The 16,437-nt window shown below is 58.2% G+C and overlaps 1 protein-coding gene across 18 annotated transcripts in view; it reads right to left on the minus strand.

Moving 5' to 3' along the window:
- Positions 1-16,437, minus strand: part of RAP1GAP (RAP1 GTPase activating protein) — a 65,129-nt gene that overhangs the window by 19,951 nt on the left and 28,741 nt on the right. For 17 of the 18 annotated variants that reach the window (XR_014144710.1, XR_014144709.1, XR_014144708.1 and 14 more), the window contains 3 exons: positions 8,174-8,267; positions 1,686-1,721; positions 688-735 (listed from right to left, as the gene is read on the minus strand). Coding sequence is in view for 7 of the 18 variants with exons in the window: in XM_081817663.1 (XP_081673789.1) it covers positions 688-735; positions 1,686-1,721; positions 8,174-8,267 (178 nt within the window). In the remaining 11 variants the exon portion in view is untranslated. Of the gene's footprint in view, positions 1-687; positions 736-1,685; positions 1,722-4,131; positions 4,191-8,173; positions 8,268-16,437 lie in introns of those variants that run through there. The other variant, XR_014144705.1, reaches the window with a different exon arrangement.

Consider the following 16,437-nt stretch of genomic DNA (forward strand, 5'->3'; position numbering starts at 1 on the left):
TTTACTTTTTTTTTTTTTTTTTTTTTTAAGAATTTACATTCTAACGAGCTCCCAGGTAATGCTGATGCTCCTGGTTTGAGAACCCCTGCTCTGGACAAAGTATCAGGCATATGCCCACGGACTCCCCCTTCAACCCTCACCTTGAAGCTCTGGGCCCACCTCGCCCCACCCCATGCCCAGCCGCCAGTCTTCTTGGATTGTTGAGGTCCCAAATAAACCACAGAACCATATGCCTATCTGGAGGGGAGGTGGGACTCCCACCCCAAGAAAATTCTGAGTCTAAGAGCCTCCTCCCATCTCCTTCCATCCCCCGCCTCCTGTCTGTCTCCTCACAGTAGCCTCGGGGGAAGGTGGCTGGGGGGTTAGGGGGGTGGGGGGGGCAACGAGGCCACCCCTCCCATCTCCTCCTCTCCCCCCCTCCCCATCAGCCTTCCCAGGCAGAAGCTGGGATGCAGTGGCCTCCACCCCACACTCACACACTAGTGTGTGTGACCTGGGTCCTGGGTTTGCGTTTCCCTGCAGTGGCTGATCCTGGGTTTGCGTTTCCCTGCAATGGCTGATCACGCCTGGGGAGGGAGTCTCCCCATCCCTTCCAGGTCCCAAGCCCTTTGGAGAGGCTGCTCAGGAAGCAGATAGTACGGGCAGACAGCCACAGAAAGGTGGGGTGGGGCCATGGTTCCAACCTACTTTGAGGGGTGGTGGGAAGGCGCATCGTTGTTCATCCATCCTGCTTCCCTGCAGAGAGAAGGGAACACATCCTGTTACACCCCTCCCACGCTTGCTACGAGCACTGCCAGCCCACTGGAGGCTCAGAGCCCGGTGAAGGGGAAAGCCCGGCATGTGGGGGTACTCCAGGGTGCTGGGCACTTGGTTATCCAGGCCTCTGCAGGGAGAGCTGGGGGCTCTGTGTGGGAATGTGTGCCGCTGGGACTGGGGGCAGGGGTGGCCTGCACGCACTAGTGTGTGAGTGTGGGGTGGAGGCCACTGCATCTACAAAGATGTGTGTTTTGAGAGAGAGAGGAAAGGGACAGAGGGGGAGAGAGAGAGAGAAGGAGGGGAGAGGTAGAGATGGAAAAAGAGAGAGGCAAAGAAACAGGAAGGTGCAGAAGAGAGGGTTTGGAGGGCGAACTGACATGTGGGGGGAAGCTCCTAAGGTTTGTTCAAGTTGCCCCACCTCCCACACGTACCCATGCATCAGACAGAGGTCTGGAAGACCAGGGCTGGGAGTGGAAGGTGGGCAGGGGTCAGGTAGAGGGGGTGGGGCACATCCCCTTGCCTGTGCCCTGGCATCTGTCCCTCGTCCCATTCGACACGGGGATCCTGCAGAGCCTGGGATGCCTCTTGGGGGATGGGAAATGTGTGTGAATGTGTGGGGGTGGGTTAGGATGAGCCACTGATCCCAGCCCTGCTGGGGACCTACACAGGGACGGGAGCAGGGGAGACACAAGTGGGGTCTGGGCCCATGGGTCAGACAGGGAATTAGCACTCCTAGTCCCCATCCTCTACTCAGACCCCCAGCCCGAGGGCTCAGGACAATGCACTGCCACCACTTCCTCCCAGAACAGTCTGCTGAGGGCTCCTGGCCTGTCCTCAGAGAGGAATAGGGCTGGAGATATAGCAAGGGCCCCCACTCCAGCCCAGCCCCCTCTGCGGCTCCCCAAAATGGGCAACAGAGCCAACCTCACCTGCATCTTCTCAATCATCTCAAACAGATCTGTGTTCTGCAACAGAGATGGAGGAGGGCAGGTCAGTCCTCAGGATCAGCCCAGCTGACCCTGCTAAGCCCCCGAGGAGTCTCCACCCACCCCCAGCCCTCCTGGTCCCCCCAACTCTAACCAACCACTGTGGGCCTGTCTGAGCAGCAAGGGGGAGTGGAGAAGGCACTGTAGAAGGGAGCTCAGGGCAGATGACCAGCAGGGCTTGACCAACTGCTTAGTGAAGTCAGCCCAGGGCCCTCCCCCGGCAGTCCACCCCACTCAGTCCCCTTCCCAGTGTAAGGAGGCTGCTGCCTCAGACCCGGACGGATGTGACCCTCAGGGAGAGACACATCTCCCCCACGTCACTGCAAGTTTGGCAGTGCCAGGACAGGCCAAGTACCCCAGGTCCCAGCGCCAGAGAGGAGACAGTGGGGATCCTCAGGAGGGTCTGTGGTTCCACCCGCCTCTCCTGGAAGAGGGCCCCACCCTCACCCCCCTGCAAGCAGTATGAGTCGGTGGGGGGGGGCTGTCGGGGGAGACAGCGCTGGGATGTCCCACTGGCTCAACAGCTGTGTGTGAGTCCACACGCATCCCCCAGCCCCTCCCGCTGCGGCCACCCTCTGCCAAGGGCAGCCAGGGCACACACAGGGTTACTCGGGGCATCTGCCAGCTCGGCTCCGCAGCTCCCACCTCTCCAGCGCCAACTCCCTGCGAGCCTTCCTGGAAGGCGGCTTCCTAGCCCATCAGTGCCGCTGGGGGCTGGGCCTGGGAAGCCCCCCCCCCCCCCCCCGGCCCCCGGGGTCTCCACGATAGTGCCCCTCCCCCAGCACTTCCAAGGCCTCCACTCATTTGGCTCCTGCCGCCCAGTGGGGGCCCTGCCTGAGCTCACACACATATGCTACGGGCTTGCACACCAGGAAACACATACTCTCTCTTTCTCTCCTTCTTGCTTGAACACACACAGCCTTGTGCACCAATATTTAAACATACCCTCACCGTACCAAAGAAAGCAAACACACATAAACCGCCCCCCCCACAAACCCAGGGGGTCTGTGCACACCAATCCTGAGCCTCAGAGCCATATGCTAACACACAAATACACATGTCAGTGTCCTAAATCACACAACTCACACACACACAGGTCCATCCCACAAAGCCAAACACATAGATACCAACCCACCCCTGTGCAGATGTGCACATCAGTAATTGAACACGAAGCTACACAAACACCACAAAACCACTCTCACATCTGTGCGCCGAGAGACACAGTAACATGCACTCGCAGATGTCGGCAGCTGCGTTCACAGAAACTGTGAACCCACAGAGAAGCTCACCTTTCCCTAACAGAGTCACGCATCCTGGTAACACACATGACAGACCCGACCCCGCAACATTGAGTGAGTTTTGAGGGAAAAAAAGTGCTCAGCCACTGTGGAAGTGGTTCATCAGCAAGAGTGAGGGGCACAGGTCTGACGCGCACACACCACCCCCTCACGCTCACTGGAGTGCACACTACCCATCACAGGCACACACACAGCGTGAGGACCACCAGACACAAACACCCCATGTGCACACTCAGAGGCCTGCCCCCAGAGGCAAAACCCACCCTGTAAGTGCACTCCGAGAGTCCACGGGAGACACGGACCCATGGTCACCTATGGCCACACCCAACACCCTGAGCTTGGAAGAGACAATTCCCCAGGCAGCTACAGCAGAAACCACTGACACACCTGCAGTCCAGGTAGACAAACACAACTGTTAACTCAACATCCTGTACAATAGCAACATGGGCATCTGTGCCTGGGTCACCCAATCTGAGCCCAGCACAGTCCCAGCAGTGATGTGGGCGCATTATTGGCCTCCCGAGCACCCCACTCAGGGTGACCCAAGGGAACAATGGCCAGGAACAATGCACAGGGAGTCACGGCCACATAAACACTGACACATGGGACTGTCACCCAGAGAGCACACACAGCAACAAGTGACACCCACAGTTACAGCCTCGCGGGCACAGCAGACGCCCCGACACGTGGCAGACGGTGAGCGAAGTGGCCCAGAGCACCACGCAAAGTTACACTGTGACATTGAGACCCCTCCTAAAGGGCGCAGGGGACGGTGAAGTGGTCCCGAGGCTAACAGACACACGGATTCACGCACGCACACACAGCGCCACGGTAGCCCGGAGCCACGGTGCCGCCACGGGCACTCCGATCCGGGGGCGGTTCGAGAAAGAGCCCAAGGCCCGGGACCCCAGGGCAGGGCTGCGCCCTGTGGCCGCCGTGCCCGGGTGTCAGCCCAGAAGCTAACACACCCTCCATGACGGAGCCTCGCACACCGCCCTGGCTAGGGCAGAGCCTGCCCGGCTTCGGGCAAGTCGGGCTGAGCCGGCTCCCGCAGACCCCCTCGGCCAGGCCGCCCTCGCCCTGGTCCTCACCTGCCAGCCGGCCCCAGCGGGCAGCGAGCCCCTCCGCGGACGGCCGGGGGGCGCCAGGGGCCGCGGCTGCGCCATCCCGAGCCTGGCCCGGCCGGGCCCCCGCCCCGGCGGCGCTTCAGCTGGCCCGGCCGGCTCCCGCCCGCGCGCGCCCCGGCCCGGGCCCCGCAGCGCCGAGCTCCGCGCTCTCGGCTCCGGGCTCCCGGGGGCACACTGCCTGAGCCGGGCTCGCCCGGCTGCCGGGCCCGGAGGGGGCGGGGCGCCAGGTACGGGCGGCGCGGGGGCGTGGCCTCGGAATTCCGGGGTGGGGACACCGGAGGCCCCGCCCCCCGCGCGGCCCGGCCCGCGGTCCCCGGACACTGCGCTTGCGCCCTCGCCCGCGCGCTCTCTGCTTTCCCCGTGGAGCCCCCAGGCTGTATTCAGCGGGCCCCTACCCTGCCTTCTCTGTCTTCCCAGACTCTGGCTATCCCGCCTCAGGGCCGGGGTTCTTGGGACAGGCTGTGAAGCTGGGCAGGAAGAGGAGAAGATTACCTCGTAGACAGAGGGCTCTCCTTGAGCATCTACTTTTTTTTTTTTTTTTAAAGATTTTATGTATTTATTTGAGAGAGAGAGAATGAGAGAGAGCAAGCACATGAGAGTGGGGAGGGTCAGAGGGAGAAGCAGACTCCCCGCCGAGCAGGGAGCCCGATGCGGGACTCGATGCGGGACTCGATCCAGGGACTCCAGCATCATGACCTGAGCCGAAGGCAGTCGCCCAACCAACTGAGCCACCCAGGCGCCCCTTGAGCATCTACTTAATGTTGCCCTCTTAGCAAGGATGACCTCTCCCCACAATCGAGGAGGTACGAGTGTCATCCCCATTTTACGGAATAGAGAACTGGATTCAAGAGGTGAAATATCATGCTCAGGTTCACACAGCTAGGAAAAGACAGAAACTGGGAATCCAGGGAAAGGCCTGGAGCCGCTCTCCCCTCCCTCCTCATCTCCCCCCACCTCCTAATGCCTGCCAGTGACTGGCCTGTGCCCTCCCTTCCCCAGGTGCTATGCCCACACAGGACCCTAACTGCCCTGATCCTGGGGGAGGGAGGGAACAGGGACTGCCAAGACTTCAGGGTTCTAGCACTGGCCTCGCTACAACTTGCTGAGCGGACTTGAGTGAGGCCCTGCCGCCTGCATAGGCTTCAGTTTCCCCATCTGAAGAACATAAGGCCCTCAGTTTTCCCACCTCTGCAGGCCCTTCCAGCTGGCCCTGCATCGTGTCTGCCACTGTAAAGTAGGGGCAGGGCCAGGCCCTCAGCACCCCTTCCCCAGACAGGTACTGGAAAGCAGCAAGTGCTTCCTGAGCTGTGGCCAAGTCGACAACAGCTGCTTTGGGCCGTGCAGGGGCAGGGCTGCCCACCAGCTCAGCGCACAACCTCTCGTCAGCTTCTTGGAGAAGCTGTCAGCGCCTGCCGCCACCCTGCGTCTCCAGGGCTAAGGGCTCCTGGAAGGAAGGCACCGGACCTTTCTTTCCTCCAGACCTGGCTCTGGGTCAGGCTGGAGCCCGGGGAGCCGGCAGGAACTCTGGAGATGTGTGTTCCAGACACGGTGTAGTTTTGTTTTTAATAATTAACAGCAGCAAATATTGATTTATGCAGGCACTTCCAGGCCTGAGCGCTTCTGGGCACCCATCGAAATGCAGCCAGAGAAAATATCCATTCCCACACTGGGAGGAGGGGAGACCTGCTCGCATCACTGGAGACGTCTGTGTGACAGGCAGAGTGGAGGGTGTACACACATGTGCATGCAGCTGTATGTGTGTGACCCTGGGACCAGGCGTGGCTGTGTGTGCGTGGACATCCCGGGTATTTGTGTTTGTACATGTGTGTCTGTATACACATGCTTGTGTACATGTGCAAGTCTCTGAATACATTTGCAGACGTGTGAACGTGTCCAGGGACAGAGGTGTGGGGAGACTGTGAGGTACACGCGTGCAGATGTCTGAATTCCCGAGTGGAGAAATCCCTATGGCGGGGGCGGGGGTGTCAGGGTGGAAGGGCCCTGAAGAGCTCAGTGTCTGTACAAATGTGGTTTTCCAGTGAGAGGGGAATGTCCCTTCTGGGAGTTCCGTCCTGCCCTGGGAACGTAACACTGCTGATACAGTTCAGCTTCCTGATTCCTGCTTTCCAAAATTAGTTTCATAGTCATCACCCAGGTGTAAGTGGGCAAAGTGGGTAGAGAAGGAACTGTCACCTCTGTTTTACAGATGAGGAAACTGAGGCCCAGAGAGGAGCAGGGACTTGCCCACTGGCACAGGGAGGTGACTTGCCCCTCAGATTGGCTGCATCCACATGATAAATGTGCACAGACTTAAGGGTGCTGGAGAAGGGGCATGGAGAATGTGTCATAGGCCTGAGTCCCCTCAGCCCCACCACGGGTTTGCTGGGCATCCAGGGGGATCACTCACTCTCTGTACTCTGGTTTCCCTCCTTGTCAAAGGAGGATGATCCACAGACTGGGTCTTGCTTCTGGAGTAGGGGTGGGCTGCCAGGAGGAAGCGATTTGGAGCCCGCCGTCTGAGCTACGTTGGCAGAAATGGAGGCTTCTGTCTGACTGGGTGGAGGCCAGGAAGCCCGAGGGGAGGTGGCTCGGAGCTAATCTGTGAAAGGCAGCCCTAGGCTGTCGGAGCAGGCAGGACTCAGGGTGATGGGTTGTTCCTACCCTCATTTTCCTGATAGGAAGACTGAGGCCCAGGGAGGGGAAGCTATGGTCCAGGAGCACACAGCCCTTGGTGAGAACCAAGACCTCCTCCTGTATGCTTAGGGGGAGAGGGACTGGGGGCTTCATGAACTCAGGTGCCCTCGAGTTGCTCCCTTCCTGCCAAGCCCCAGGATCCACATGGCCCTGTCTTGGGCTTTTGCCCAGGCACAGGGAGCAGGCAAGGGTCTCAGGAATCCCCTGATGCTACCCTAGGACACTCAGTTGGGACCCCCTTGGAGGTGGTGGTCCCCCACAAGGATTAAGGTCCCTGGCCATATGCCTTCCTGTCTGAGGAGAGGTCCCTTGGTGGTCCCCCACAAGGATTAAGGTCCCTTGGCCAGCCCTGAGTCTGCTATTTCCTGGCTGTGTGACCTTGGGAAAATCTCTCTGAGCATCCGGTTCCTCATCTGGAGAATGCCTACCCCAAGGTCTGATGAAATGCCCAAGAGGCATGATATCTGTGGACATGCTTTAGAAACCAAAAAGTGTACTGCAGAAGTGAGGGCTTATGGCCTTCTGTATCAGGGAGGCCACAGGGCCAGGCACTCTGGTCATATAGCCTGAGTTCCGGTCCCGGCCCCATCATATCCTAACCTGTGTGTCTTTAAGCAAGGAACTTAACTTCTCTGAGCCTTGATTTTCTCATCTGCAAAATGGGACTAATAGCAGTAGCTATCACATAGTACTTATAGTCTGAGGATGGAATGAAATAGATTAATGCTGTAAAGCATTAAGTACCCACATGGCACATAGTAAATCTCAGTAAATGCTAGTGGTTGCTACTGGTATTCTGCTAAGTTGTTTAGTTACTCATCTCTCACCTGGACTCTGGCTCCTTGAGGGCAGGGTCTGTGTCAGATTGATTTCTGGCCCCGCAGCGCCCAGCACAAAAATCTGACACAAATCAAGTGCCGGGCAAACGTTTGATTCTGATGATCTCATTTCCAGAGCTCTTGCCGTGTGCCGGACATTGTGCATGGAATGTGTTACTGGTACTTTTTCATTTAATTCTCACGATCGCTCTGTGCCGGGCGCTATCATTATGCCCGGTCTACAGATGAGAAGGCCAATGGTGGTGTTGATAATGAAGGTGGTTGGCCGGTTTATTCCCAGCCGTTTTGCCCCCTCCCCAGCAGTGCTACAGACCCCGGTCCAACCCACCCAGGGGTGACAAGTGGTGTCCCCTCGGGGAGCCAAACCCTAAGCAGCATCTGCTTGAACATTTTACCCCTGTCCAGCGGTCCTTTTTAATGATCTCTCAGCCCCAGCGGTCCCCAGAGCAGGGGTAGTGGGAGGAGGCACTCACCTTGGGGTAGAGTGAAGCAGGCTGGAGGGGAGCCAAGTCCGTGCGTGGCAGGTCTAATGCCTGAGGGAAGCGCTGGTTCTGCCCATCACTCCTCCTGGAAGACAGAAAGGGTCTGTGGTCAGGGAGAGCCCCAAGCTGGGAGATGGGTGAACTTTGGGAGGAAGAGTTGCTCTCAGAGTTGGGGGACAGATTTCATGGAGGAGGGGTCCTGGGTTCCCCAGGAGGAGGGAGAGGAGAAGTTTCTGGAGCAGGGTGGCCAAAGAGGCTCTCCTTCCCCAAAGATCAGGGATGTGGACAGGGTCTCTCCCCAAGTTCTATGTTAACCCCTCCCCCCCACACACACACACATACTCCAGCCAAGAGGACATCCACAGCCCATTCTGAAGATGGGTAGACTGAGGCAGGGGACCGTGAGGCTTGCTGTGGAGGGCTGAGTCCTCTGACCTCCGTACTAAGCAGGGTGCTCAACCTCTATAGACCTCTCCCTGAGCCTTCAGGGAGACACAGCCTTAGGACTAAGAGAACACTTGGGCTATTGCTGTTCTTAATGACAATAACAACAGTAGACACCCACTGGGCCTACTGTGTGCCAGGCCCTGGGCCAAGCCCCTGTTTCCAGGCCTGAGGGCACAGACTCCTCACCACACTGGTATTCTCACGCAACAGATGAGGACCCAGAGGCAGGCAGAGGTCACACAGCTGGTCAGGGGCAGAGCCAGCGTCTGTGTGAGGCCTGACTCCAAGTTCAGCCTCTTTGCCCACACCCACACCCCTCCCTGAGGAAAGGAAGCAGGTCTGGTGAGGGTGAAGTCAGCTCCTGTCACCTTAGAAAGCCTGCCGGGGAGTCTACCTCGGGGGTCACGGAGAGGAAGTGCCCAGTGGCTCCTGGAACCCAGGGAGCCCAGGGCCGGGTGAGCAGGCCTGGCTTCCCCTTGCCGCCTGGGGCCACCCTGACGTGGCTGCACCCCCACCCCGGTCCCATCCACTGAGGCTGGTCCTGAGAGGGTGAATCATTCAGGCCGCCAAATGATCCTCAGCGGCCCACAGTGGAGGGCTTGAGTCAGGCGGGGCCGGGACTGCCACACCCTGAAAGGGGAAGGGCCTGCAGGAACCTGGCCCAGGAAGGAGGCCCCGCAGCCTCTGAGCCCCGCCTGCTGACTCCCCTCAGCCCAGCCTCTCTGGTAGGAGAAGCGGCCCAGAGGAGCGGTCCACAGCCCCGCAGCACGCACCAGATGCCTCTCCGCCTCCCAGGGCTGCTAGCATCTTTAAAGTGGGGCCTACACTAAGCAGGGCTTGACCCAGAAAAATGGATATGGTGGCTTGGCATTTCAAGCAGTGGCATCAGTGTGAGGAGGGTATTCCCAGGCACTTACCTGTTGTGTGACCTTGAGTCAGTGACACACCCCTCCCAGCCTCTGCTTCCAAAAAAATTCATAGAACCTGGGCAGCTAGTAGGTCTTTACTCAATCAAGTCTTTGGTATTCATTCATTCATGGTAAACTCTGGGTCCCCGAGTTAGGGTCTCATTCGGTATTTGTTGAATGGATAAATAATGGAATGAGTCAATGAATGAATGGAGGTTGGCAGCAGGGAGGCACTGGAGGTTTGTGAGCAAGGAAAGAGCCTGAACTTAGGTCCCTGCAGGTTGCAAGGCGTGCTGACCTGGTGAGAGACCGGAGCCGGGGGAGTACAGAGAGTCCCACAGAAATGGTCCAGGCAAATTCCACAAGGTTGTCCTGAGGACTCTTTGTCGAGACCTGGGTCATGTGCCTGGAACTGTGTCAAGCATTTTTACACCCTCATTACACTGCTGGGAGATTGGCCTTATTTATCCCCCTTTTTATAGATGGAGACACTGAAGCTCAGAGAGATGAAGCCATTTCCCCTAGCAGGTGGGTGACAGCCTGAATGTAAAGCACACACCCTTGACTGAGCAAGGCCAGTGCCAGTGGGATGGAGGGCAGAGGTAGCCCGGGGGCCAGGAAGTGCTGGGGTCGCAGCCCTGGGGAAGCTGGCTCCCCTTAGTGGTGGGGACATGGGGACAGTGGTCTCGGTGTGGCCCTGGCTGCCCAGTGGAGGTTGTGGCCCATGATCGAGCTATTCAAGCTCAGACAGTGGCTGCTACCAGTCAGTCTGGCAACAGCTCCCTAACACACTCCCCTTCCAGAACCCCCTCAGTCTGAGCTTCCCCATGTCCAGGTACCCATCCCACACAGGACTGCTCATGCTGGCACAGGACTAGGGAGGTCTCTCAAGACAAGGGAGAGCTGGGGTCTGACTTCCGTCCGGGACCCTGCCCCAAGGCTCTCAACTCTCTAGTTCCTGGCTGGCTAGAGTAGGCCCCTCCCAATAGGGCCCCCCTCCCCCTGCCAGGCAACTCCTCCACCTACAAGGTCATTGCTGAGGCCCTAAAGGGCAGGAGACCGGAGGGACTCCACAATGGGGACAGAGCAGGAACTGGAGGCTCTGGGCCCTGCCTGCCCCATCCATCCCAGCCCTGAGGGACCAGAAGGACAGTAATCACAAAAGCCACAGCCCACCTGTGCCTTGTATGATTTCACTTAATCATCACCCCATCCCAGTGAGAGGCAGGGGCTCAAAAACCGCCTGCTTTTACACATGGGGAGACCGAAGCTCAGCAAGCTATGTTAATGTGCCCAAAGTCCCATAGTGAAGGAGGCAGAGCAGGCACTGGAACGCAGGTTTGTCACTCCAGAGCCCAAGATCTGAACTTCACCACACGGGCGGACCCAGCAGGTCGCGTCAGAGAGGCAGTAACAGTAATAGCAAGGACAGCTAACGCTGACACTGGACGGAGGTGCCCTGGGCAGTCTCTGCTCTAACTGCTTTGCTTGGATTCAGTCTTTCAAAGGAGAGCACTAAGCCACAGACAGGTTAAGCAACTTGTCCAAGGTCACAATGACAGTAAGTGAAACAGAGGATCTGAACCCTCAACCATCTGGGTCTAGGTGCCCTGATGCTACACTCTATTGACTCTGAATAGATACTACTTGCTCAATAAATAATTTGGCAAGGATGAATAAACTCAGCCTGTCTCCCCGCCGCCCAGGTCCCCTTGTCTCCTCTCCCCCTCTCAGCATCCCTCACCCTGTACCCATCTCACCCCCATCTTTCTAGCCCCCTCCATTCCCCTTCTGCCTCTGGCCTCTGCAGACCTCCCCCAACTTGGCCGTTTCCCTCCCTCTCGTGAACTTGAACCTCTGCCACTGCGCCCCCCCGCCCCGCCCCGGTCTCTATCCCACCCTCCTCTCCTCCTGGTCTTAACCATTCTGTTCACATGGGGCTGCCCCTCCCCACTTCTTTGCAAACCTTCCTGACCCCATGGCCTGGCTCAGCTTAAAATGCTTTGCATCTCCCTGCACGTGCAGCAGCTGGGAGGTGCCTGGAGCATGCTGGGACACGGGGACCTCTCCCCTCTTTTCCCCTCCCCCTGCCATGACCAAAGTCGTATCTGCACAGCACTCTACAATCTATTGTCTCATCTGAGCACCCTGACAACTTTGTGAGGTTGAATATTATCCACCTTTTCTTCAGATAAGAAAACTGAGGCTCAGAGAGGTTAAGTGACAAGTCCATGGTCATACAGGGAAAGGGCAGAACAGAGGTTGTACTCCAGCCCAAGGTTCTTCCACTACACTCATCACAGCTGCTCTCAACCCAGAACCTCAGTCCAGTCACCCAGCCTTGGCTACCAGTGGCTTCCCCAGGGCAGCCCTCCCTGGCTCCCGCAGCCACCACCAAGCATCTTCCCTAGGTCCAGATCCAGTCCTGCCCTGTCTGGTCTGGACACCTGCCTCCAGGTACAGGACACCTGGCCACAGGCAAAGGTGGCAGCCAGAGAGGAGGTGACTTGCCCAAGGTCACACACAAAGCCTAAGCCATGCTGGCGTCCAGGCCAGGCACATTCCAGGGTCACCTTCAGGCCCTGGAGGTGCGTGGCCGTGGCTGCCAGCCAGCTGGCCCCAGCTCCCCACCCCGCGGGAGCACCCATCTCTCGCAGCGGTTGGTGGGGGGGGCCCAGTGGCCCAGCTCCTGAGTGGGAGGGATGGGCCAGGCCGGAAGCCACTGCTGACAGCTCCCGGGTTTCTTGGCAACTGTCACTGCACCTCCTCCCATCCCTTATCTCCACATCGAGGTAACAATAATAATCTCACTGTCGTGAGTACAGCTCTTTGTACTTTTCCAAAAGTGCTCTTTATCTGCTCACTCCTGGGAGTCTCACCGGAACTGGAGTGGGAGATAAGGCAGTCGCTAGGATCTCCAATTCCCAGAAGGATAAACCAAGGCTCAGAGTGGTTAAACCACTACCTCGAGGTCCCCCAGCAAAGCAGAAGCCGACTGGGGACAAGAACCCAGGCCTTCCGTCAGTCCAGGGCTCCAGAGCCACACTGGGGTCCGGGGGGGCGAGCATCTCAGGGTGGTTCCGCCCACTGCCAAACTGCAGGTCAGATGGAGGCACAGTGGAGGGAGTTAGGTTAGGCTGAGGAAGCTGGCCAGATGCCTTCCTGGGTTACTTCTCCCCTGTTAGCCAGCTGGAGAGTTGGTGGGAGGGTCCTGTCTTTCTCCCCCTCTGCAAAATGAGGGATAATATCCCCCCTTAGAAGCCGCTGTGCACTGCAGAGTAGAGTAAGCCCTAGAGAAGCATTTGCTATTATTATTATTATTATTATTATTATTATTATTATTATTATTTTATTATTAGCCACTCTCCTGGAGAACTCCACCCTTTCAGGGCACTAGAGCGGTGGCTGGGCTTTCCTGTGGGTATGACTTGACCCTGTGGCCACCCAAAGATAGCTGCTGGATGGAGGTCCCCAGGTGGGTGTGGCCCCTGCTGACTCTCCTAGCCTCATCTCCACACACACCCTCTTCCTGTCCGGCCCCAGTGGCCTTGTCCTAGCCTGGCTGGGCTGCAAGCAGTTTTGCAAATAAGACACACTGTTTCACTGCTGAGGCTCTACACAGGCTGTTCCCTCTGCTGGGGGCTCCCTTTTCCTTCTTTGGGGCCTGGTGAACTATTCATGCTTTAAGGTTCATCTTAAACAGGTGAAACTCTGGTGGCCAGAGCAGGTGACATATGACCATCAAGGCAGGAAGCCTGTGACAGGGAGCAGGGGAGCTGGACAGGTGCTGGACAGCACACATACAAGTTGGGAAACCAGAGGGCAGAGCAGGTACTCAGCTAGCCAAAGAACATCAGGCTGAGAAGGACTTGTGGGGGGCTAGCCCAGGACAGGGCCTGAGGGGTCCAGCCCAGCCCAGGGCTGGTCACCAGAGGCCAGGGTCCCTTGAGTCTCCCTGGTCTCCATGAAACCAACTGGTTCTACCAAGCTGATAACTCACGTGGGGGACAGCAGAGGGCACAGACCTCAAGGGGAAAAGCAGGTGTGGAGGGCTACTCCTGTGGGCCCTCACCCCCCTGAGAGAGGCCCTCTGGATGGGGCGTGGGGGCTGCCTATATCTCCCAGCCGTGATATCAGGTCTGAGGGGACTCTAATCTCCTGAAACCGGAGACTAGAGACTCCCTGGAAATGCCCCCTCCCCTGTGGGCCACAGAGGCCCATTGTCTCCAGTGCTCAACCGCCCCTCCCCTCCCCCCAGTCCCTGGCCTTGCCAAGGTCCCAGGGAAGGTGGCCAGGGACAGCCCGGTAAGCAAGTTTCTGAAGCCAAGCCCAGGCAGCCCAGCCCCCTCCCCCCAAGGCGCACAGGGAGGGGAGGGACACAGACATGGCCACTCTTGGCTCTCCTTTCCCCAGGCACTTTTGACCTCTACCAGGACTCAAGAGGGAGCATGTGGGTGGGGGAGCCGAGTGCGGTGATGTCACGTAGTCCTTACAACAACAACCCTGATGGAGGGCTGTTGTTACCATCACGGCATCTCAGAAATAAGCAAGCAGAGGCTCAGCAAGGTTGCAAGACGGGCCAGGGTCCCACAACCACCAAAATGGTAGCGTTGGTGGGGCCCCCCTGGGAGTGGGGGGAGCAGGCCTCAGTCTCCAGGCTGGGCAGAGGGGGTGAGCAGGAACGCAGCACTTGGGGCCCCCACCCTCACTCCATGTTGGCTGAGCGCCAAGACACCCGGATGCCGGAGCCAGGCCTGGAGGTGGCCTCCTGGGCAAACAACAGGTTGGCAGCCCCGAGAGGAGGTCATGGGACCGGCCCCCACCCAGGGGCACAGCACCTAGGGCCTGGGCCTCCCATCCACCGGCTGCATACCAGCACCTCCTCTGCCCAGGTGGCCAGAGCTCCGCTGTGGCCTGGGCATGACCCCCTCCCCACCTCCACCCCCGCACCTCCCTGGGACGGACTCCTCCCTACACTCGGGGCAGGGGGGAAGGTGTGACTCCGAGGTGACCTAGCCCAGGGGCCTCTACCTGCCAGGATAATGACAACAGCCGCTGACCCAGCCTGGTACTTTACAGTTTGCAAACTACCTCCTTCGCGCTCGACCTTTGTCAACAGCCTCACAAGGCACCTGAAGCAGACAGCGTTATCTCCCCCGTCCCACGCGGAAGAAACCTGAAGCCGAGATGGCGGGGGCGGCTTGCCTGAGGTGCCGCGCCTGAAGCTCCAACCCGCTGCTCCACTCTTGGCCCATGCCTGCAGGACGGGCCCCACTGACGGGCCTGCCACAGACTGCCACCCTCAGCACCCAGGGAGGCTGTGAGCAGGGCCCTGCCCGGCACCCATGGACTGGGGCCCAATGCCACCTACAGCCCCCCTCCCTCATTAACCTCAGTGTCCTTCCCCGCCTCTGCGCCCAGGGGGTCGGTCTCCCTTTTCTGCACTCCACGCATTCCTGAACTCACACACATCTCCCCACTCCCCCGCTTGCCCTTCACTCCGACGCTCAGTCACTCATTCAGGATTCTCGTCCTGCCCCCTGCTCTGGGCCAGACAGCGGTGTGGGGTGTTGGCATCTGAGCAGGGTGAGCCAGGCCTCCCCCGCCTCCAAGCAAAGCCCCAGGGACACCCGCCCCACTATTCTCTAGCTGTTCTCGGTATTCCTTGGGCCCCAACGCCCAGACACAGCCTTCCCGTGCTGAGGCCTAGTTTAATCCATCCCCCTCCCTCCCTAGCTGGTAGGCAGAAGTCCCTGCCAGGCCAAGGCGAAACCCCCTCAGAGAGGGACAGGGTTGCCATCTCCTAACCACTGGTGACAAGGAGGAGCCCTGGCTCTGCCTTTAAATCGGCAAGTGGACAGGATTAAGTCACCACCTCTCCAAGCAGATTCTATGGGGAACGGGGACTCTCATTAGACGGTGCTAAGGCCCAGCCCTGACATCGTCCAGGAGGATGAATGGGAGGATGAGACACTGTGAGCTGAGTCCGCTGAGAACTGGGTGCACCAGAACCCTGGCAGCCTTACTCTGCCTGGAGGGGGGCTGGGGAGGGGGCCTCCCACTGAGCTTCTCTTCTCTGAGCCTGCTTCCTCATCTACAACATGAGATAGTAAGACCTACTTTGCCGGGTGGTTGTGTAGAATAAATTAGAGGTTACGTGTACAATCTGACTAGCCTAGAGCCGAGTATATAGTAAATGCTCAATAAATCACAGGCTCCTGCCTGGAGGGACAGTGTAACATCACAGGTGTGGGCTCTGGAGCCAGACTGTCTAAGTTTGTATCCTAGCTCTGCCACTTAATGGCTGTGTGACCTTGGGCAAGTTACTTAACATCTCTGAGCCTCAGTTTCCTTATCTATACAGTGGGGATAACAACAGTGCCTGCCTCCAAAGGGTTGTCATGAAAATGGAATAAGTTCATCCATGCAAAGATTATCAACATTAACCCTGAACATTTCCTGGCCTTCCCTTCTTTCCTCCTTTCTTCCTTCTTCCCTTCCTCTGTGGGCTGCTGAGGACTGAGGCAGGATTCCTGGGTGGAAGTTGGGAGAAGGCAGACCAGAACTGCCCAAGAGTAAAACAACCAGCTCATAAGGTACAGAGCAAAGACAGGCAGAGACCCACGGGGATGTAGTGGGGAGATTTCTAAGGTGCGGGGATGACCTCCCAGTTGCCTCCCGCGTTTGGGATCTATGGCTCTTGATGGCTCTAAGGTCCCTGTGGCAGGTGGCAGAGGCAGTGGGTAAATTTGCATGATTTTGAGGAAGTAGACTTTTCCAGGTCTGGGGGGCACATTGGTCGCTACCACTTCTCTGCAGGGGTTTGGGCCGCTCCTGTTACAGATGAAAATGTGTATACTCTTTAGCCCAGCCACTGCATTTCTAGACATTTATCCACAA

This window comes from Leptonychotes weddellii, chromosome 4 (genome assembly GCF_054177405.1).
Source record: "Leptonychotes weddellii isolate Sample4059 chromosome 4, ASM5417740v2, whole genome shotgun sequence".
Taxonomy (NCBI): Eukaryota; Metazoa; Chordata; class Mammalia; order Carnivora; family Phocidae; genus Leptonychotes; species Leptonychotes weddellii.